This window comes from Mya arenaria, chromosome 15 (genome assembly GCF_026914265.1).
Source record: "Mya arenaria isolate MELC-2E11 chromosome 15, ASM2691426v1".
Classification (NCBI taxonomy): domain Eukaryota; kingdom Metazoa; phylum Mollusca; class Bivalvia; order Myida; family Myidae; genus Mya; species Mya arenaria.
Window position 1 is genome coordinate 29,571,499 of NC_069136.1, and position 25,438 is coordinate 29,596,936.

A 25,438-nucleotide genomic window follows, 5' to 3' on the forward strand; every position below is an offset into this window, starting at 1 on the left:
CACAATAGAGGTCACAATTTTAGCCTAATCTCAATGCAAGTTAGTCAGAATAATCATCTCTATAAAATCTAGGTCAAGTTCGATATTGGGTCATCCGCAGTCAATAACTAGGTCACTAGGTCAATTAGTAGAAAAACCTTGTGAACACAATAGAGGTCACAATTTTAGCCTAATCTCAATGCAAATTGGTCAGAATGATCATCGCTGTAAAATGTAGGTCAAGTTTGATATTGGGTCATTCACGGTCAATAACTAGGTCACTAGGTCAATTAGTACAAAAACCTTGTGAACACAATAGAGGTCACAATTTTAGCCTAATCTCAATGCAACTTGGTCAGAATAATCATCTCTATAAAATGTAGGTCAAGTTCGATATTGGGTCATCCGCGGTCAACAACTAGGTCACTAGGTCAATTAGTACAAAAACCTTGTGAACACAATAGAGGTCACAATTTTAGGCTAATCTTAATGCAACTTGGTCAGAATGATCATCTCTATAAAATCTGGGTCAAGTTCGATATTGGGTCATCCGCAGTCAATAACTAGGTCACTAGGTCAATTATTAGAAAAACCTTGTGAACACAACAGAGGTCACAATTTTGACCTAATCTTTATGAAACTTGGTCAGACTGATCATCTCTATGAAATCTAGGTCAAGTTCGATATTGGGTCATCTGGGGTCAAAAACTAGGTCAGTAGGTCAATTAGTAGAAATACCTTGTGAACACATTAGAGGTCACAATTTTAGCCTAATCTCAATGCAACTTGGTCAGAATGATCATCTCTATAAAATCTAGGTCAAGTTCGATATTGGGTCATCCGCGGTCAATAACTAGGTCACTAGGTAAATTAGTACAAAAACCTTGTGAACACAATAGAGGTCACAATTTTAGCCTAATCTCAATGCAAATTGGTCAGAATGATCATCGCTGTAAAATATAGGTCAAGTTTGATATTGGGTCATTCACGGTCAATAACTAGGTCACTAGGTCAATTAGTACAAAAACCTTGTGAACACAATAGAGGTCACAATTTTAGCCTAATCTCAATGCAACTTGGTCAGAATGATCATCTCTATAAAATGTAGGTCAAGTTCGATATTGGGTCATCCGCGGTCAATAACTAGGTCACTAGGTCAATTAGTACAAAAACCTTGTGAACACAATAGAGGTCACAATTTTAGGCTAATCTTAATGCAACTTGGTCAGAATGATCATCTCTATAAAATCTGGGTCAAGTTCGATATTGGGTCATACGCAGTCAATAACTAGGTCACTAGGTCAATTATTAGAAAAACCTTGTGAACAAAATAGAGGTCACAATTTTAGCCTTATCTTAATGAAACTTGGTCAGAATGATCATCTTAACATAAGCTAGGTCAAGTTCCATATTGGGTCAGCCTAGGTCAAAAACTAGGTCACTAGGTCAATTAGTAAAAAAACCTTGTGAACACAATAGAGGTCACAATTTTAGCCTAATCTCAATGCAACTTGGTCAGAATGATCATCTCTATAAAATGTAAATGTATTCACTATATGTTTATAGTTAAAACTTCAAAAATCTTCTCCTCTGAACTTACTTGGACTAGAGCTTAGATATTTGGCATGATTCATCGTCTAGTGGACCTTTACAAAGTTTGTTCAAATTATGGCCTTGGGATCAAAATTGGCCCCGCCCTGGGGGTCATGGGTTTTCTCTATATGTTTATAGTGAAAACTTAAAAAATCTGCTCCTTTGAACTTACTTGGACTAGAGCTTAGATATTTGGCATGATTCATCGTCTAGTGGACCTCTACAAAGATTGTTCAAATTAAGGCCTTGGGGTCAAAATTGGCCCCGCCCCGGGGGGTCATGGGTATACTTGATATGTTTATAGTTAAAACTTCAAAAATCTTCTCCTCTTAACTTATTTGGACTAGAGCTTAGATATATGGCATGATTCATCGTCTAGTGGACCTCTTCAAAGATTGTTCAAATTATGGCCCTGGGGTCAAAATTGGCTCCGCCCCTGGGGGGTCATGGGTTTTCTCTATATGTTTATAGTAAAAAAAATCAAAAATCTCCTCTGAACTTACGTTGCTTAGAGCTTAGATATTTGGCATGATTCATCGTCTAGTGGACCTCTACAAAGATTGTTCAAATTATGGCCTTGGGGTCAAAATTGGCCCCGCCCCGGGGGGTTAGGGTATTCTCTATATGTTTATAGTTAAAACTTCAAAAATCTTCTCCTCTGAACTTACTTGGACTAGAGCTTAGATATTTGGCATGATTCATCGCCTAGTGGACCTCTACAAAGATTGTTCAAATTATGGCCCTGGGGTCAAAATTGGCCCCGCCCCGGGGGGTCATGGATTTTCTCTATATGTTTATAGTGAAAACTTAAAAATCTTCTCCTCTGAACTTACTTGGCCTAGAGCTTAGATATTTGGCATGATTCATTGTCTAGTGGACCTCTACAAAGTTTGTTCAAATTATGGCCTTGGGGTCAAAATTGGCCCCGCCCCGGGGGTCATGGGTTTTCTCTATATGTTTATAGTGAAAACTTCAAAAATCTTCTCCTTTGAACTTACTTGGACTAGAGCTTAGATATTTGGCATGATTCATCGTCTAGTGGACCTCTACAAAGATTGTTCAAATTATGGCCCTGGGGTCAAAATTGGCCCCGCCCCTGGGGGGTCATGGGTTTTCTCTATATGTTTATAGTAAAAAAAATCAAAAATCTCCTCTGAACTTACGTTGCTTAGAGCTTAGATATATGGCATGATTCATCGTCTAGTAGACCTTTACAAAGATTGTTCAAATTATGGCCTTGGGGTCAAAATTGGCCCCGCCCCGGGGGGTTAGGGTATTCTCTATATGTTTATAGTTAAAACTTCAAAAATCTTCTCCTCTGAACTTACTTGGACTAGAGCTTAGATATTTGGCATGATTCATCGTCTAGTGGACCTCTACAAAGATTGTTCAAATTATGGCCCTGGGGTCAAAATTGGCCCCCCTCGGGGGGTCATGGATTTTCTCTATATGTTTATAGTTAAAACTTCAAAAATCTTCTCCTCTGAACTTACTTGGACTAGAGCTTAGATATTTGGCATGATTCATCGTCTAGTGGACCTTTACAAAGTTTGTTCAAATAATGGCCTTGGGGTCAAAATTGGCCACGCCCCGGGGGTCATGGGTTTTCTCTATATGTTTATAGTGAAAACTTCAAAAATCTTCTCCTTTGAACTTACTTGGACAAGAGCTTAGATATTTGGCATGATTCATCTTCTAGTGGACCTCTACAAAGATTGTTCAAATTATGGCCCTGGGGTCAAAATTGGCCCCGCCCCTGGGGGTCATGGGTTTTCTCTATATGTTTATAGTAAAAAAAATCAAAAATCTCCTCTGAACTTACGTTGCTTACAGCTTAGATATATGGCATGATTCATCGTCTAGTGGACCTCTACAAAGATTGTTCAAATTATGGCCTTGGGGTCAAAATTGGCCCCGCCCCCGGGGGGGGGGGGGGGGGGGGGGGGGTAGGGTATTCTCTATATGTTTATAGTTAAAACTTCAAAAATCTTCTCCTCTGAACTTACTTGGACTAGAGCATAGATATTTGGCATGATTCATCGTCTAGTGGACCTCTACAAAGATTGTTCAAATTATGGCCTTGAGGTCAAAATTGGCCCCGCCCCCTTGGGGGGTCATGGGTTTTCTCTATATGTTTATAGTGAAAACTTCAAAAATCATCTCCTCTGAACTTACGTTGCTTAGAGCTTAGATATTTGGCATGATTCATCATCTAGTGGGCCTCTACAAAGTTTGTTCAAATTATGGCCCTGGGGTCAAAATTGGCCACACCCGGGGGCTGATGGGTTTTCTCTATATGTGTTATAGTGAAAACTTAAAAAATCTTCTCCGAACTCAAAAAGACAAGTAACGTCTTAATTTAAACTGGATAACATATTTAGTACACAAACCAATTTTCAATATGGGCCACATACAACAATTATTAACAAATATACATATATAGATACACACGTAAAATCAAGTAGTGACAAGAGCTTAGATATTTGGCATGATATATCATCTAGTTGACTTGTACCAATATTGTTCAATCTTTGGCTCTGGGGTCAAAAAATGGCCCCACCCGGGCGGTCATGGGTTTCCTTATATATGTATATGATGAAAACTTAAAAAATCTTCTTCTCCGAAACCAAAAGGCGAAGGCCTTAGATATTTGGTATGAAGCATCGTTTATCGGACCACTATTAAGATTGTTCAAACTTTAGCCCTGGGGTCAAAATTGGCCACGCCCTGTGTTCATAGGCTTAGGTTTTCAATATTTGTATATAATGGAAGAATGTGCAATATATGACAGGTGAGCGATTCAGGGCCATTTGGCCCTCTTGTTTGAAACAAGACAAGGAAGAAATGAATACATTGTTTGATATGAACAAATTTTTACCGTAGTTTGCAACATAAAGTGCTTTGGTAGGTGCAAGCTGCATTGCCTTCTCAAAGTACTTTGAGCTCTCCTCAAACTTGGATATCTTGCCATATGAGTTGCCAATGTTAAAGTACAGCTGAGGCTCGTTGGGAAGGTATTTAAGGCCTTGCTTGCCGACCTCTATACTTGTATCATATTTCTCTGAAATAAATACTGGCGTGTAATGTTTCATTCTCAAAGTGCTTTTTTTACCATCAACAAATAAAACTATAGAGGCAAAGTGCTAAATATTACATAACAATTCATAGCCATTTCAAGCGGATAAAAATGAACTAAAAAACCTTTATAATTTATTATTATGTAGATAGGTGGTAATATTGCTACAGACAGAGAATCAGATCTTGCCATTACTGTATTGAGTAATATACAGTATGTTAGCAGATCAATGTTTGTCTTCGTGGTGTAAGGCCAAGCAAGACTTACCTAGGGAGTCATACACTATAGCCATGTTTGTCCAGGCATTCAGGTGAGTGGGTTTTAGCCTTGTGGCATTTGTCCAGGCCTCGATGGCTCGATCATATTGCTTCACATCCAGATACTGAGGAGGGAAGATGTTACGTTCCAGAATTGAACAAGAACTATATGTAAGAATATGGCGTATCAGTAGATTGCTAGAATGTCTAAGAGATGAACAAACTACATTATTATTTTAAAAACAAAGCCCTACAAATCCTTAATATATATGTATATCATTGGTTCAGCAAATAACTTTCAACACATCAAGGACAAACAACTTGAAAATATCAAGTGTGCTCAAACACTACATTAAGCACTATTTCAACCATTCACATGAGTGAGTGCAGTGTTGGGAATGAACTCCAGCAATCAATGTTTACCAAGTTTCCGAGGTTATAGAAGCAGTCGGGGTATTTCCTCCTGTGTGTTATAGCCCGGTAGTAACATTTCTCAGCCTCGCTAAATTTCTTCAGCGTCGCTTTCACAATACCAAGATTCATCCATGCTGCTGCAAACTCCTCTCTACCAGCACAAAGTGTAATACAATTGTATTTTTTAAGAGAGCATAAAAAGCATCTTTAAAGTATATTCCTTAATATAGGTAGTGCTTTGGTGACTTAATTCATTGTAAACGTTGGTTTACTATTTAAATTAAGACCAATATAGAATACTAACCCTGAATGCATCCAACTTAAACAAGAAGTTACTGGTTAACTAAAATGTTTTCAAAGAAGTCTTACAAGTCGTAATTTAGAAGGTAAGCAGAAACATTTGGAGGACAATTTCTTTATACACAAAGTTGTCATAAAGAGAGACTCTTGACAGACTAGTCAACTGCTAATTCTAGATTAACTTTGCCTTCTTTAAGGTCATTTCTGTCCTTGAGGATGTTCCCTTCATCGTTCAAAGCCAGTTCAAAATGTATCCTATAGCATACCTGATGTCAACTGCTGACTGTAGGAGTAGTTCAGCCTCTATAAGGTCATTCCTGTCCTTGAGGATGTTCCCTAAGTTGTTCATGGCCTGGTCATACCGTGGGTTTAACCTGGAGTACAAGGCTTTATTAAAGTAACTAATCAATGTTATGTCTCACTATGTTGTTTACTCAGTGATTATAAGAAACCAAAAATGTAAGTCTCTAACTCTCTCAACTAATACATATGAAGCATAACAGCCCATGACTAGCCAGTGATTCTATCATAGGTCTGTCAACAAGCATTCTGTCAACAATACACTTCTATCATAGATTTGTTTATTACAGTTCATGCATAAAAACACTTCTGTACACTTGAGTTCTGGCATAAATACACTTTTGTCTGTCCACCAGAGTTCTAAAATAAAACACTTATGTCATATATGATATATCTGTCCACTACAATTATTCTTTCACAGAAATACTTGATTCCAAAGACCTATCCACCAGAGTTCTGGCGTATTCACACTTCTGTCATAGACCTGTCCACCAGAGTTCTGGCATATACACACTTCTGTCATAGACCTGTCCACCAGAGTTCTGGCATGGACAGTTCTGGCATATATACACTTCTGTCATAGACCTGTCAACCAGAGTTCTGGCACATATACACTTCTGTCATAGACCTGTCCACCAGAGTTCTGGCATATATACAATTCTGTCATTGACCTGTCCACCAGAGTTCTGGCTTATATACAATTCTGTCATTGACCTGTCCACTAGAGTTTTAGCTTATATACACTCCTGTCATTGACCTGTCCACTGGAGTTCTGGCTTATATACACTCCTGTCATTGACCTGTCCACTAAAGTTGTAGCTTATATACACTCCTGTCATTGACCTGTCCACTAGAGTTCTGGCTTATATACAATTCTGTCATAGACCTGTCCACCAGAGTTCTGGCACATACACACTTCTGTCATAGACCTGTCCACCAGAGTTCTGGCACATACACACTTCTGTCATAGACCTGTCCACTAGAGTTCTGGCTTATATACACTTCTGTCATTGACCTGTCCACCAGAGTTCTGGCATATATACAATTCTGTCATTGACCTGTCCACTAGAGTTCTGGCTTATATACAATTCTGTCATTGACCTGTCCACCAGAGTTCTGGCGTATATACAATTCTGTCATTGACCTGTCCACCAGAGTTCTGGCATATATACAATTCTGTCATTGACCTGTCCACTAGAGTTCTGGCATATATACAATTCTGTCATTGACCTGTCCACCAGAGTTCTGGCATATATACAATTCTGTCATTGACCTGTCCACTAGAGTTCTGGCTTATATACAATTCTGTCATTGACCTGTCCACCAGAGTTCTGGCATATATACAATTCTGTCATTGACCTGTCCACTAGAGTTCTTGCTTATATACAATTCTGTCATTGACCTGTCCACCAGAGTTCTGGCGTATATACAATTCTGTCATTGACCTGTCCACCAGAGTTCTGGCATATACACAATTCTGTCATAGACCTGTCAACCAGAGTTCTGGCACATACACACTTCTGTCATAGACCTGTCCACTAGAGTTCTGGCTTATATACACTTCTGTCATTGACCTGTCCACCAGAGTTCTGGCTTATATACAATTCTGTCATTGACCTGTCCACCAGAGTTCTGGCATATATACAATTCTGTCATTGACCTGTCCACCAGAGTTCTGGCATATATACAATTCTGTCATTGACCTGTCCACTAGAGTTCTGGCTTATATACAATTCTGTCATTGACCTGTCCACCAGAGTTCTGGCTTATATACAATTCTGTCATTGACCTGTCCACCAGAGTTCTGGCTTATATACACTCCTGTCATTGATCTGTCCACTAAAGTTGTAGCTTATATACACTCCTGTCATTGACCTGTCCACTAGAGTTCTGGCTTATATACACTCCTGTCATTGACCTGTCCACCAGAGTTCTGGCATATATACAATTCTGTCATAGACCTGTCCACCAGAGTTCTGGCATATATACAATTCTGTCATTGACCTGTCCACCAGAGTTCTGGCTTATATACACTTCTGTCATTGACCTGTCCACCAGAGTTCTGGCTTATATACACTCCTGTCATTGATCTGTCCACTAAAGTTGTAGCTTATATACACTCCTGTCATTGACCTGTCCACTAGAGTTCTGGCTTATATACACTCCTGTCATAGACCTGACCACTAAAGTTGTAGCTTATATACACTCCTGTCATTGACCTGTCCACTAGAGTTTTAGCATATATAAACTCCTGTCATAGACCTGACCACCAGAGTTCTGGCATATATACACTCCTGTCATAGACCTGACCACCAGAGTTCAGGTATATATACACTCCTGTCATAGACCTGTCCATCAGAGTTCTGGCATATACACACTCCTGTCATAGATCTGTCCACCTGAGTTCTGGCATATATACACTTCTGTCATAGACCTGTCCACCAGAGTTCTGGTGTATACACACTTCTACCATTGACCTGTCCACCAAGGTTCTTGTGTATATACACAATCCTGTCATAGACCTGTCCACCAGAGTTCTGGCACATACACACTTCTGTCATAGACCTGTCCACCAGAGTTCTGGCACATACACACTTCTGTCATTGACCTGTCCACCAGAGTTCTGGCTTATATACACTACTGTCATAGACCTGACCACCAGAGTTCTGGCACATACACACTTCTGTCATTGACCTGTCCACCAGAGTTCTGGCTTATATACACTCCTGTCATAGACCTGTCCACTAAAGTTGTAGCTTATATACACTCCTGTCATTGACCTGTCCACTAGAGTTCTGGCTTATATACACTCCTGTCATAGACCTGACCACTAAAGTTGTAGCTTATATACACTCCTGTCATTGACCTGTCCACTAGAGTTCTGGCTTATATACACTCCTGTCATAGACCTGTCCACCAGAGTTCTGGCACATACACACTTCTGTCATAGATCCTTTTTTCTGTTTGTTGCTGATATACATCAGTCAAGCATACATCATTCTGACAAAAAAGGATAAAAATATTTATTCGTTCAATGTTAAATCTTTGATTGTTTTCAAAATCATGTTAAATAATTAAAAGCTTACATCTTTATGCATTAATTAATTTCAAGTGATTTTTGCAAGGAACAATCATTGGTACTTGGTCACTTACTCAATGGCATATCTGTATCTCTCAATAGCTACATCAGTATTTCCATGATCAGCATTTAACTTTGCAATGTTGTAGTGGACCTTGAATGTTACAACAATTTTAGTCAAACATGTGTAAGTAAGCTTATCAAAAATCCTTGTAATACTGACACGCTACAAATATCCATTAAACATGTGCAACATTACCATTTGAAAGCAGCATTATTGTACTATTGCATGTCAATGGTAAGGTTTTATAATAACATTTGATAGTTAATACAGTCGAAACTCGTTATGTCGACTTTGTCGGGACCTAGGGAAAAAAGTCGAGATAACAAACATTCGACACAAACGAATTACAAAAAATATATACTATCACCAATACCAACACATTTGAATTTGAGTTATGTCCAACATACGATTTCTTCAATTGAACAGTCTTGTTACCGTCGTGAAAACAGCAAACGTATTATTGAAAAATTAAGTGAAAAAATGAATCATTTGTGACAAATTTATTTAATTCATGTTTATGGATTACACAAAACATATATAAAACCACAATTAAAAACACTTGTAGATTGTAAGGAAACAGTATAGCACATATGACAACAACTTGAAATAGTACATTAGATATGACTTACCAATTAACCTCCAACTATGACAGATTGTTATTTTGACACGCACCGTAATTTAGCGACATGCCGCAAACCGTCATAAATATTTTTGCACATACAACTTGATCTACAGTTCGACATAAGAAACAAGGGAAATGTGCGAAATTCGATCATAGGGACTTAAATATGAGGTCGACATAGCGAAAAAGTCGAGATAGAAAAATGAACACAAGCAGATTTAATTTATATAGAATAAGAAGGAATAAATTCGGGACTGGAGAATATAGTCGACACAACCGGAAAGTCAAGATATCCGACGTCGACATAGCGAGTTTGGACTGTATTAGTAAACTTTTTACACACATAATAAAGACAAAACCTCCGAACCCAATAACATTCAACATGTTCAATTCTGCAACAAATCAACCACACTTGTCTTAAACCTAGCAACAATTTGAAGTTTGAACTTTGCACAAAGCATAAAAAAGTTTAATGACTTTACAGTTTGCCATAGTAACCTACCTTGGCATTTCTCGGACAGACATGAGCGCCGGAGGTGAAGAGGTCCATCTCATGTTTCCACTGGGCACTACGCTGGACAGACCGGGCCATAAACACACCATACAAGACAAACATGCACAGGAACACTGGCTGGAAGAACATCAATGTAATAACTTAAAGGGAAAGCTATCAAGTGGTTAATTGATGTAACATATACTGTAAGTATTAATGAGCTATATCATAGCACAAATAAATCCGTAGGTTTTTAAAGTCCAGTCAAAACTTTTAAACAAGTTGTCCATGACCAGGATGACATTTCGGTATGTTGTATATTAAATATCAATGACTTAATGTTTTTATTTGTAATCAACACATTTCTAATGACAGATGCCTCCGAATCCACTCTAACACACTTCAGTTCTAGACCTGCTCTTATTGAGGGTTAACTTTAAAGCCTCTAGGGACCGAGTAGGAAGCTTTGCCAGGAAGTATTGGGTTGGCTTTTCTGTAGTCCTTATCATGATCTAAAATCATGCAAAATGTTAAAACTTAGTTGAGGAACATAATGACACTTTTGCCCCGGTCCAAAATTACAAAATATGGAATAAATATGAGTTAAATTGTTTTGTGTTCAAAACGTGCTATGTTTGAGAGACATTTTAAGATGAAATCAACACATGCCTATTTTATCTGATTTTTTTAATTGGAAGGTAAACTAATTTTGCAAACAGTTAATTAGATTAAATTAAACAGCAAGTATTCCATTATTCCAAAAAGATACCAGGAGGTTGCAAGTATGATTTTGTTCAATTTTAAACAATGATCCTATGAGTTACCTTGGCATACTCCAGGAAAGGGCTACAGATCAGTCCAACACAGAGCACCACAAGCATATATGAATACATGAATAATGAACCTATGAATTACCTTGGCATACTCCAGGAAAGGGCTACAGATCAGTCCAACACAGAGCACCATAAGCATACATGAATACATGAACAATGATCCTATGAGTTACCTTGGCATACTCCAGGAAAGGGCTACAAATCAGTCCAACACAGAGCACCACAAGCATACATGAATACATGAACAATGATCCTATGAGTTACCTTGGCATACTCCAGGAAAGGGCTACAGATCAGTCCAACACAGAGCACCACAAGCATACATGAATACATGAACAATGATCCTATGAGTTACCTTGGCATACTCCAGGAAAGGGCTACAAATCAGTCCAACACAGAGCACCACAAGCATACAGGAATACATGAACAATGATCCTATGAGTTACCTTGGCATACTAAAGGAAAGGGCTACAGATCAGTCCAACACAGAGCACCACAAGCATATAGGAATACATGTACAATAATCCTATGAGTTACCTTGGCATACTCCAGGAAAGGGCTACAGATCTGTCCAACACAGAGCACCACAAGCATACATGAATACATGAACAATGATCCTATGAGTTACCTTGGCATACTCCAGGAAAGGGCAACAGATCTGTCCAACACAGAGCACCACAAGCATACAGGAATACATGTACAATAATCCTATGAGTTACCTTGGCATACTCCAGGAAAGGGCTACAGATCTGTCCAACACAGACCACCACAAGCATACAGGAATACATGTACAATAATCCTATGAGTTACCTTGGCATACTCCAGGAAAGGGCTACAGATCTGTCCAACACAGACCACCACAAGCATACAGGAATACATGTACAATAATCCTATTAGTTACCCTGGCATACTCCAGGAAAGGGCTACAGATCTGTCCAACACAGAGCACCACAAGCATACAGGAATACATGTACAATAATCCTATGAGTTACCCTGGCATACTCCAGGAAAGGGCTACAGATCTGCCCAACACAGAGCCCCACAAGCATACAGGAATAAATGTACAATAATCCTATGAGTTACCTTGGCATACTCCAGGAAAGGGCTACAGATCTGTCCAACACAGAGCACCACAAGCATACAGGAATACATGTACAATAATCCTATGCGTTACCTTGGCATACCCCAGGAAATACAATGTAGCAACAGATCTCTTGAACACAGAGCACCACAAGCATACATGAATACATGTACAATACTCCTACGAGTTACCTTGGAATACCCCAGGAAATACAATGCAGCAACAGATATGTTGAACACAGAGCACAACAAGCATACATGAATACAAGTAACAATAATCCTATGAGTTATCTTGGCATACCCTGGGAAAGAGCTACAGATCTGTTTAACACAGCGCACCACAAGAATACATGTACAATAATCCTATGAGTTACCTTGGCATGCCTTGTGAAAGAGCTACTGATCTGTTTAACACAGAGCACCACAAGAATACATGTACAATAATCCTATGAGTTACCTTGGCATACCCTGGGAAAGAGCTACAGATGTGTTTAACACAGCGCACCACAAGCATACATGTACAATAATCCTATGAGTTACCTTGGCATGCCTTGTGAAAGAGCTACTGATCTGTTTAACACAGAGCACCACAAGCATACATGTACAATAATCCTATGAGTTATCTTGGCATACCATGTGAAAGAGCTACTGATCTGTCAAACACAGAGCACCACAAGAATACATGTACAATAATCCTATGAGTTATCTTGGCATACCCTGTGAAAGAGCTACTGATCTGTCAAACACAGAGCACCACAAGAATACATTTACAATAATCCTATGAGTTACCTTGGCATGCCTTGTGAAAGAACTACTGATCTGTCAAACACAGAGCACCACAAGCATACATGAATACATGTACAATAATCCAATGAGTTATCTTGGCATACCCCAGGAGCTACAGATCAGTTTTACACAGAGCACTACAAGCATACATGAATACAAGTACAACTACATATATGTTTAACACAGAGCACCACAAGCATACATGAATACATGTACAAAGATCCTACGAGTTACCTTGGCATACCTCAGGAAAGAGCTACATATTTGTTGAACACAGAGCACCATAAGCATACATGAATACATGTACAATACTCCTATGAGTCACCTTGGCATACCAAGGGAAAGAGCTACAGATCTGTCAAACACAGAGCCCCACAAGCATACATGAATACATGTACAATAATCCTGTGAGTTACCTTAACATACCCAGGGAAAGAGCTACATACCTCTTCAACACAGAGCACCACAAGCATACATAAATACATGTACAACAATCCTATGAGTTACCTTGGCATACCCAGGGAAAGAACTACAGACCTGTTCAACACAGAGCACCACAAGCATATATGAATACAAATACAACTACATATATGTTTAACACAGAGCACCACAAGCATACATGAATACATGTACAATAATCCTATGAGTGACATTGGCATACCCAGGGGAAAAGCTACAGATCTGCTCAACACAGAGCACCATAAGCATATATACATATATGTACAATAATCCTATGAGTCACCTTGGCATACCCAGGGAAAGAGCTACAGATCTGTTCAACACAGAGCACCACAAGCATATATGAATACATGTACAATAATCCTATGAGTTATCTTGGCATACCCAGGGAAAGAGCTACAGATCTGTTCAACACAGAGCACCATAAGCATATATGAATACATGTACAATAATCCTATGAGTCACCTTGGCATACCCAAGGAAAGAGATACAGATCTGTTCAACACAGAGCACCACAAGCATATATGAATACATGTACAATAATCCTATAAGTTACCTTGGCATACCCCAGGAAAGAGCTACAGATCTGTCCAACATAGAGCATAAAAAGCATACATGAATATATGTATAATAATCCTATGAGTCACCTTGGCATACACAGGGAAAGAGCTACAGATCAGTACAACACAGAGCACCACAAGCATACTTAAATACATGTACAACAAGCAAATTCGTTGAATTGATATCCCCCGCCTGATTGGGCTAAGTCAAGGAATGGAAATCAATTGTTGATGAAATATATATATATATATGAGTTTGAGTTTGATTGCAACTGTTTGAAATAAAAAAATATTGTAAATAATGTAACAATTAGAATTGACCAAGAAACCTAGTTTATTACTCCATGTTACCCAGTTCCAAACTATTCTAAGATTTCATCAAGGCAAACATTCTGATCAAGTTTCATGAAGATTGGTCCAGATATATTGCAAAAAATATAGCCTCTAGTGTCCACAAGGTTTTTTAAAGATTTGACCCAGTGACCTCATTTTTGACCCCACATGACCTACTAGTTTAAAACTATTCCAAGATTTCATTGAGGCATTCTGATTAAGTTTCATGGAAATTAGAGCAGATGTATTGCCTCTAGAGTGTTCCCAAGATTTCTGTAAGATATGACCTAGTTTTTGACCCATATAACACACTTTTAAAACGCAGTCAAAATTTAACCCAAAAGAACATTCTGACCATGTTTTAACTTAACCAGATCAATCACCACCATAAAATAGATCCTATGTTACCCAGTTTCAAATAAGTACAAGATTTCATCAAGGAAAATATTCTGATTAAGTTACGTTTTTGACCCCATGTGACCCACTTTTTTAAGTGATCCATATTTCATCAAGGGGTACATCATGACCTATTTTGAACATAACTTGACCAATAATTACCATGATATAGTTCTGGACAAGATTTTTCTAAGATTTGACCTATTGACCAAAATTATCAATCATATGTGACCCAGTTTTATTTATGACCAAGAGTTCATCAAGGAAAACATTCTGATTAAGTTTAATGAATATTTGACAATGTATAATGCCTCAAGTATGTTTCAAAGATTTTTCTAAGATTTGACCTAGTGACCTAGTTTTTGACCCCAAGTGACCCACTTTCAAAAGTGGTCGAGATTTGATCAAGAGGAACATTTTGGCCAAGTTTGAACATTTTCTGATCAATGCCTGACAAGAAATGGTACCGGACGGATGGACGGACGGACGGACGGACAGACAAACAACGCCAAAACAATATCCCCCTCCAGAAATCTTCAATTTGGTGGGGGATAATTATCCTATGAGTTACCTTGGCATACCCTGGGAAAGAGCTACAGATCTGTCTAACACCGAGCACCACAAGCATACAGAAGCCAATACTGGACAAGTACAGGATTCTCTCTGCTATCACAAACCCCACACGGAAAAACATGTTTGATGCTGGCAGGAACGGGATAATAATCAGGGCCAGTGCCATCGTCATACATCTGAAATAGATGGATTTTGGATCATGGATTTCCGTTTATGCTTATTCATATTGATGAATCTTTATTACTTTCTATAGTCGAAACCTTTTGGCTCGAACTCGCTTGGTTCGATTTTCCTTGTTGGCTTGAAGTGGATGTAAAGGACCGATTTCTTTGTACTTAAATTATCATTTCCGCTTAGCTCAAATTGAGGTATTTTTGCCGGTCCCTGGGAGTTAGAGCCAACTGTATATAATTATGAATCTTGCTCCAGTTTATTTCCGGGATCGGCTTGAAGTGGATGTAAAGGACCGATTTCTTTGTACTTAATGTTATCACTTCCGCTTAGCTCAAATTGAGGTATTTTTGCCGGTCCCTGGAAGTTAGAGCCAACTGTATATAATTATGAATCTTGCTCCAGTTTATTTCCGGGATCACATTTTGAGTTACAAGTTTCCTTGGTGTGGCATGAACCCATGATGTTTTGGGTGACAGGTGGACACCGATACAGCTACACATCACCTCACCTTCCAAAAATTACTTTCTATAACATTTGTGTGCTTGGTTTATTATTTTGTTTTTTGTTTGTAAAATGATTATTATATCCTCTTTTTTGCAGTAAGATAAACTAGAGCCATCACAGGGGTGATAAGGGCCCGTAATGACATCATATTGGAAAGATGCAATTTGAAGGCATGTTATTAAGTATATAACCAAGAGTCTATCTGTCAACTGTCAACACCAGTTCATAATTTCTAAGTATACAAAGGGCAATAAATGTGACAATATTAAGGCATGAGTTATATCATAAATCACCAAAAAGCATATTACAGTCAAAACTGTAATGACCCTTCATATTTTTTTAAGTATATGAAGGGCCATAAATCTGACAGTATTAAGCATTAGCACCATAACTTGACAGAAAGGAGAGTACTGTTACAGTGAGGAAGTTTTGAAAGTATGAATTTGATACCCTGAACATCAAAAAATATTTTTGAAGGGCCCTTGCTTGTATATAAAACTTCACATGAGGCACAGTGATTAAACCTTCTTAATTTCAGATTAAATATATAAATCCACTGTTGTTTTAATCGCAGAATGTATAAAAACAATGATGAACAAGAGCACCGCGAAACGGAGCAATATACGCCCGAAGAAGATTCGGCTTGAGGTCCTTTTAATGTAGTGATGATTTGTATAAAGTTATTTGAAAATCGCTTTATTTGTTACCAATTTATGGCCCGGACACGGAATTGCTAACGGACGAGTAACAAAGATGTGGCCCGGACACAGAATTGCTAATGCCCCCCCATGGTGATTCTAGTCTTTGAGGTATGGACCTGGAAATTGCGCGCGACACATCCTTTTAATGTAGTGATGATTTGTATAAAGTTATCTGAAAATCGCTTTATTAGTTACCAAGTTATGGCCCTGACATGGAATTGCTAACGGACGAGTAACAAAGATGTGGCCCGGACACAGAATTGCTAACGCCCCCCATTGGTGATTCTAGTCTTTGAGTTATGGCCTGGACATGGAATTGCTAACGTCCCCCCCATGGTGATTCTAGTCTTTGAGGTATGGACCTGGAAATTGCATGTGACACATCCTTTTAATGTAGTGATGATTTGTATAAAGTTATTTGAAAATCACTTTATTAGTAACAAAGATGTGGCCCGGACACAGAATTGCTAATGCCCCCCCATGGTGATTCTAGTGTTTGAGGTATGGACCTGGAAATTGCGCGCGACACATCCTTTTAATGTAATGATGCTTTGTATAAAGTTATTTGAAAATCACTTTATTAGTGACCAAGTTGTGGCCCGGACACGGATTTGCTAACGCACCCCCATGGTGATTCTAGTCTTTGAGGTATGGACCTGGAAATTGCGCGCGACACATCCTTTAAATGTAGTGATGATTTGTATAAAGTTATTTGAAAATCGCTTTATTAGTTACCAAGTTATGGCCCGGAAACAGAATTGCTAACGCCCCCCATGGTGATTCTAGTCTTTGAGGTATGGACCTGGAAATTGCGCGCGACACATCCTTTTAATGTAATGATGCTTTGTATACAGTTATTTGAAAATGACTTTATTAGTGATAAAGTTGTAACGCTCCCCCATGGTGATTCTAGTCTTTGAGGTTTGGACCTGGAAATTGCGCGCGACACATCCTTTTAATGTAATGATGCTTTGTATAAAGTTATTTGAAAATCACTTTATTAGTGACAAAGTTGTGGCCCGGACACGGAATTGCTAACGCACCCCCATGGTGATTCTAGTCTTTGAGGTATGGACCTGGAAATTGCGCACGACACATCCTTTTAATGTAGTGATGATTTGTATAAAGTTATTTGAAAATCGCTTTATTAGTTACCAAGTTATGGCCCGGACATGGAATGGTAACGGACGGACAGACGGACAGACAGACGGACACACGATGGAGGCCATAACATAATACGACCCTTCGGGCGTATAAAAATGAATCAAATTGACAAAAAAATGCCAGTTAGCGTCAGAGGTTTTCACAGGGGTTGAACCTGCAGGAAATCCAAGTGACAGTTGGGTGTTCATAATAACGAAGTAACCTCTCGACTACGCTGACACAAGTATTATAGGTTTAATAATATTGGCTATATACCTACCAGTGGTTATAAACAGACAGATCAATATCCAATACCACTTGTAAGCTATATCTGCTTCATACTCCATTTCTGATCGTGTATTTAGTTATGGAACTCTGCCATTTTTAAGTTATTTTATCGGGCTTGCAATAACATTACGCATTTTGTGCAATATCAAAACATTTAAATTCAGTTTCAACCCTGCATTCAAACTGTGTGTTCATTGTTATCAACTTCACACCCTCAACTCTGACAAAGATTAGAAGGATTTGTCCAGCAAACAGCTAGTTCTTCATTCAGATTGAATTTAAAAAGTTATAAAAGGTAATATTATTTGTTAATGGAAAAAGGGATGCAATCTGATCTAAGAAACAAATTAATAAATTTTATATATCAATTATTAGGAAATTATAAACAATCACTAGCTCTATAATCATTAATATCGAATATGGCAAAAAAACAAACAAGAAATACATCTATTTCGATCAATTCAATTTAAACCAATGCCTAGAAGTATTTCAAATAGTTCAATAAATGCTTTCATTTTCAAAACTAAATAAAAAAAATAAAACTTGTAGTAGAAACCATTTAGATAATAATCTTATCAAACACATTTGGCGATAGTTTGTTCTTTCTAGGAGGTTATTTGGATGTTTACATCAGTATAAAACCTCCATAAAAACACATAACACAATCATTATCAGAATGAATGAATCACTTTCATTTTACTGAATGGACCAGTTTAGCTTTGTCAGGGTTTAATTGGCAGTATATTTAAATGGACCTCAGCCCCAGTGTAGTTTAATCATGCCCACAATTCATCATGTGTCTATGAACAAAGTCTAAGGTTCTGTAATGAAACATACCACTACCAATTGAATAAATAAACACTGTACTATGTCTTTATATTGTAAAACCTTTATAAATGATCCTTGAATCAATCAAAATATATGGTCACAATATTACGGGTATCTGTTACGATTTATTCACTTATTGTGTTAGATCAAATTTAATGCCAAAATTCATTTCAATATAACCTCCCTTATATAATCTTAATAATTTCACTTACTTTAAAATAGTTGCTTCTCTTGTATGAAGATAAGCCCATAACAGCTTTTATAGCAATGAACATGTGCACAGTTTTGAAATCAGCAATAATATCAATAATATAGTTACCTATGATTAACCATAGGATGACACCTTTTCTACATGTATTCCCAATCAAATATTGCCTGCGGGGGATACAGAGAGTTAAACATGAGCCTTGCAAGCAAATACCAAGGTTCCAATTCTCCCTGGTGACCAAGGGCATAAGTAAAAAAACATCTAGCTGAGTTCTGCCACTGATGGTACTTTAAATTACAATAAATAGATACTGTCCATATTAACATGTGTACTATTCATGGAATCATTTTGCAAAACAAGACATACTACACTTAAATTTCACCTTTGGTCTGATGTGATTGGTGCTTTCAGACACGCCCATACTAGGCAGCCAATGAAAATCCAGATAACAATGGCAGCAAGGATTCTGGGATCAGTGAACGATTCTATGACAGGCACACAGCCCATGGACCAATCAAAACAAAGCCACCAGGGATTAAGCATCAGCCACATATTGATGGAGTACAGGTAGTTGTAGTTCAATGCCTGGAAGAAATAACAAAGAAAACAATACTAACATTATTGTTGTTTACTGACTTAAATGCTCATAAAAATGCTTTGGAAAATAATATATTGGCACAAAAAGCCATTAGGCAAGAATAATTATTTTAAAAAAAGCATTCCAAAGTTTGGCGTCCACATATTATTTAATATGTCTTAGCATGACAGCTAGTTAAACAGTAGTAGAAATTTCGCAAAGAACACAAGGGTGTAATTTTTCACTGTGATCTTGACCTTTGACCCAATGAAACCCAAAATCAACATGGGTCATCTAGATACTGGCCAGGCCCAACCTTCATGACAAGTTTGTTGACCATAGGTCCAGGAATTGTCGAGTTTGCCTTCAAGGTCGCTGTGATCTTAACCTTTGACCTGATGACCCCCAAAATAAATAGGGGTCATCTACTGGTCATGCCCAAGATACAAGTCAAGTTTGAGGGCCATTGGTGCAGGCATTTTCAAGTTATCACTCGGACAACCTTTTATCATTCAAGGTCAATGTGACCTTAACCTTTGGTTCGATGACCCCTAAAATCAATAGGGGTCATCTACTGGTCAGGCCCAACCACCAACTCAAGTTTAAGGGGCATGGGTGAATGTATTGTCGAGTTATCACTCTGAGAACTTTTAAACATTAAATGTCAATGTGACTTTGACCTTTGGCCCGATGAACCCCAAAATCAATAGGGGTCATTTACTGGTCAGGCCCAGGGTCCATGTCAAGTTTGATGACCATAGTTCTAGACATTAGTGATAAATCACTCGGATAAATTTTTAGCATTCAAGGTCACTGTGACCTTGACCTTTGACCCGATGACCCATAAAATCAATAGGGGTCATCTACTGGTCAGGCCCAGCCTCCATGTCAAGTTTGATGAACATAGGTCATTGGTGATAAATCACATGGACAAGCTTTAAAATCCTTTTACCATTTAAGGTCACTGTGACCTTGACCTTTGGCCCAATGACCCCTAAATCAATAGGGATCATCTACTGGTCAGACCCTATCTTCAAGTTAAGTTTGATGACCATACGTCACTCTGACAAGCTTTGGTCTACCAACGGTGAGCGACAGACCGACCGACATGTGCAAAGCAATAAACCCCTCTTCTTTGAAGGGGGGCATAATTATCCATCACCTAGATGGAAAGCAGTGGCGAAAGCCGACCAATGATCAATCAGCAAACAGTATCAGCTACACTGTATGCACCACCTTATATCAATAAAATGGTCCACTGATCATGTGCCTTCAATATACTCTAGCAATACACAGCTTTCAACCAAGACATTGGACTTTAACCCACTGACCTCAAAATCAATAGAGTTCATCTACTGGTCATGACAAACCTTCTTATTAATCATGAGGTTCTTAGGCCCCAGGGTTCTTCAGTTATTGATCGGAAACGGATTTTCAGCTCAAGGTCACCACCACTTTGACCTTTGACCAACTGACCTCAAATTCACTATGGTTCATCTACTGGTCATGACTAACCTTCGTACTAAGAATTTGCTTCCATGGCCCCAGCATTCTTCAGTTATTTATCAGAAACAGATTTTTAGATCAAGGTCACCATGACCTTGACCTTTGACCAACAGACCTCAAAATCTGTAAGACTCATCTGCTGGTCATGAACCATCAATTTTTTCGCTCTGTCACACTCAACAAGTATGTAAACCAAACTAAGGGAACTTGCTACGTATGTATAATTATGTGCACTCTTATGAACAACCTGTTACGGTCTTATTTTTTCCTTTGAACAACAGACAATCAAGAATCTATCAATCTGAAACGTACCCGCAGAATGGTTCCATTGACAAAGGAGTGTGGGTTATCAAACACCTGAAAGACAGGTGGGGTTGAGCCCATGAGCCTCCAGCGGTACAGTATCACGAGAAGGCCCGTACACAGCAACACTAAGTGGCGCTTCACCAGGCTTAATAACCATGCAGGAGGCTGTCTGAGCTGGAGAAAAGAATGTTAAGGGTATTTCAATGACAATTACTTTTTATCAATATGGAAAAATCAATAAACATGTTATTCTAGTAGAAATGCAATAACGTTTTTGTTGTTGTTGTTGCTAATTTTACAAGAGAGATGTACAGATTGACAAGAGCAAATCTTCATGCCTTTATATTTGCGGGGGTTCCAAATTCTCCTAGAAACACTGTAAAATGTGCATGAAAAGATGATGCTGTATATGTACAAGTATGTTCATACATGTACAGAAGAAGTTTTAAGCTTGGTAAACTTTAAGCTTTTATTATTCAATACCTGTGCCTTGCCATTTCCATTGGCTGAAGTTCGGTGTTTTCTGCGTAGCCCGATCAAATCTAGCAGGTCCACCCCACATAGAACCACAATATCATATGCACTGCAAATACCCTAAATAGAACAACATTAAGATAATATTTAATAGGGGCTTATATTAACAATATTTACAGTTTTATAGGGGCTTATATTAACAATATTTACAGTTTTATAGTCTATTAGTGTTTCTACATATATTATGATTGAGCTCATTTAATGTGATTTTGCAGTTGTTAATATATTCTCTTGTGAAATCAAATAAATGCTGCTATTTTTTACACTTATCCTGAAACTCCAATAGATTTCTTTTTACTAGCACACCGTATAGGCATTTCTGGTGAATTCAGCCATGCTGGAAAATTCCATCTGGCACTCCCCATGCCAGATGAGTAAAGCGCTGCGACGTAATACTTTTTATTTCTTTTTAAGTTTTATTATACACTGTATGTAACCATAATTATAAGATTTAAATAGATGAGTTTCATAAACATTAACTTTACCTAAACATACATTCAAAACAAAACAAATAAAACCTTATAAAACGTGAAACTGAAGGAACTTCTTGATGTATGCAGTGAATGAAAATTACTGCTGGTCATGACGTCAGTAAAACATTGCATGTGCTTTTTGGTGAAATTTACAAAAATGCGCTTTCCTAAGTATTTTTTTCTCACAAAAATGTAATTTAAGGTATGCTAGAAATAATATAAATCATGTGTGTCAATTCCTGATCTGACCCTCGGCACGCTGCATAGCCAGTAACTTGGCAAGCCTCGTTACCCGGCAATGCAGGTCCCCTCGGGTCTGATTTTTTTTATCCAAAACGGAAACATATGACAGATATTATTATTCCATTTCAAATTAAATACCATCATGACATAATCCACTTACAATAACTGTAATTCCCTGTTCCTTACAAAACACTGAGAGCATACAGAGGCACATACTGGCCAGGAGCCATACAATGGAGAATCCCTCAGGTCGACTGATTATATACCGGTCATCTTTCTCCTCACAATCTGTAAGTAAGAAATCATAAATACACAACCAGCAAACAGAGGCACATACTGGCAGGGGGCTATACTACATAGAGAGAGTGGTCTAGTGGTATAAGAATATGCCTCTCACCTAAGAGGTCATGGGTTCGATCATCACAGGGGTACTTTCTCATGGCTTGTCAAAAAAGGAGACAGTACTGGTTTCTGCCCAGGACTTGAGAGTGATTTTATAAGCTTTCAGCTTTCGTCAAAATTGAGCAAACATTAATAAATATATTCTATATGGTGAATACCTAAGGTTTACCGATTATATACCAGACATAGTTCTCCTCACAATCGGTAAGTAATGAGTTATTAATATGCAGCTAACATACAGATGCACATACAGGCCAGGAGCCATACTGCAGAGAAACCCTCAGCTCGACTGATTATATTCCGGTCATAGTTCTGCTCACAATCAGTCAGTAAGGAGTCATAAATAGCAAAGATATAGAGGCACATACTGGCCAGGAGCCATTATATAGAGAAACACCAGGATGACTGATTAAATAATGGTTCTCTTTGTTTTTCTACTTTCTAAATAGTAAAATGTGGAAAAGTAACAAAAGCAGAGTCAGCATTAAGACTAATATTGTGTATTACTAAGACAGGGAACAATTATAGTAATACTAATGAAGATTGACACAATTCAGACAAAAAACTGTTTCAAAAGTTGAAATCCCAACATATTTCAAGCATTCAATTTATTGGATTGATGTGAGATGTTTATGAGATATATATAGGATGACCATAATGTCCTAGGGTTCATTGAAGCAAACATACTCTGTTATATATGATGACCATAATGTCCTAGGTTCCATTAAAGTAGACATACTTTATTATAAAGGATGAACATAATGTTCTAGGTTCCATTGAAGTAGACATACTCTGTTATATAGGATGACCATTATGTCCTAGGTTCCATTAAAGTAGACATAATGTGTTATATACTATGACCATAATGTCCTAGGTTCCATTAAAGTAGACATAATGTGTTATATAGGATGACCATAATGTCCTAGGTTCCATTAAAGTAGACATAATATGTTATATACGATGACCATAATGTCCTACATTCCATTGAAGTAGACATACTCTGTTATATACTATCACCATAATGTCCTAGGTTCCATTAAAGTAGACATACTCTGTTATATATGATGACCATAATGTCCTAGGTTCCATTAAAGTAGACATACTTTATTATAAAGGATGAACATAATGTTCTAGGTTCCATTGAAGTAGACATACTCTGTTATATAGGGTGACCATAATGTCCTAGGTTCCATTAAAGTAGACATAATGTGTTATATAGGATGACCATTATGTCCTAGGTTCCATTAAAGTAGACATACTCCATTATATACTATGACCATAATGCCATAGGTTCCATTAAAGTAGACATACTCCATTATATACTATGACCATAATGTCATAGGTTCCATTAAAGTAGACATACTCCATTATATACTATGACCATAATGTCCTAGGTTCCATTAAAGTAGACATACTCTGTTATATAGGATGACCACTATGTCCTAGGTTCCATTAAAGTAGACATACTCTGTTATATAGGATGACCATTATGTCCTAGGTTCCATTAAAGTAGACATACTCTGTTATATAGGATGACCATTATGTCCTAGGTTCCATTAAAGTAGACATACTCCATTATATACTATGACCATAATGTCCTAGGTTCCATTAAAGAAGACATACTCTGTTAAATAGGATGACCATAATGTCATAGGTTCCATTAAAGTAGACATACTCCATTATATACTATGACCATAATGTCCTAGGTTCCATTAAAGTAGACATACTCTGTTATATAGGATGACCATTATGTCCTAGGTTCCATTAAAGTAGACATACTCTATTATATACTATGACCATAATGTCCTAGGTTCCATTAAAGTAGACATACTCTGTTATATAGGATGACCATGATGTCCTAGGTTCCATTAAAGTAGACATACTCTGTTATATAGGATGACCATAATGTCCTAGGTTTCATTAAAGTAGACATACTCCGTTATATATACGATGACCATAATGTCCTAGGTTCCATTAAATTAGACATACTCTGTTATATACTATGACCATAATGTCCTAGGTTCCATTAAAGTAGACATACTCTGTTATATAGGATGACCATTATGTCCTAGGTTCCATTAAAGTAGACATACTCTGTTATATAGGATGACCATAATGTCCTAGATTCCATTAAAGTAGACATACTCCGTTATATATACGATGACCATAATGTCCTAGGTTCCATTAAAGTAGACATACTCCGTTATATATAGGATGACCATAATGTCCTCGGTTCCATTAAAGTAGACATACTCCGTTATATATACGATGACCATAATGTCCTAGGTTCCATTAAAGTAGACATACTCTGTTATATAGGATGACCATTATGTCCTAGGTTCCATTAAAGAAGA

At 37.8% G+C, this 25,438-nt stretch overlaps 1 protein-coding gene across 3 annotated transcripts in view; it reads right to left on the minus strand.

The window, feature by feature from the left end:
• LOC128220233 (protein O-mannosyl-transferase TMTC4-like) overlaps positions 1–25,438 on the minus strand; it is a 54,277-nt gene that overhangs the window by 2,859 nt on the left and 25,980 nt on the right. For all 3 annotated transcript variants that reach the window (XM_052928537.1, XM_052928536.1, XM_052928535.1), the window contains 11 exons: positions 22,843–22,970; positions 21,916–22,026; positions 21,439–21,606; positions 19,426–19,628; positions 15,196–15,373; positions 10,187–10,315; positions 9,073–9,152; positions 5,886–5,993; positions 5,329–5,470; positions 4,916–5,030; positions 4,451–4,633 (listed from right to left, as the gene is read on the minus strand). In XM_052928537.1, coding sequence (XP_052784497.1) covers positions 4,451–4,633; positions 4,916–5,030; positions 5,329–5,470; positions 5,886–5,993; positions 9,073–9,152; positions 10,187–10,315; positions 15,196–15,373; positions 19,426–19,628; positions 21,439–21,606; positions 21,916–22,026; positions 22,843–22,970 — 1,545 coding nt within the window. The remainder of the gene's footprint in view (positions 1–4,450; positions 4,634–4,915; positions 5,031–5,328; positions 5,471–5,885; positions 5,994–9,072; positions 9,153–10,186; positions 10,316–15,195; positions 15,374–19,425; positions 19,629–21,438; positions 21,607–21,915; positions 22,027–22,842; positions 22,971–25,438) is intronic.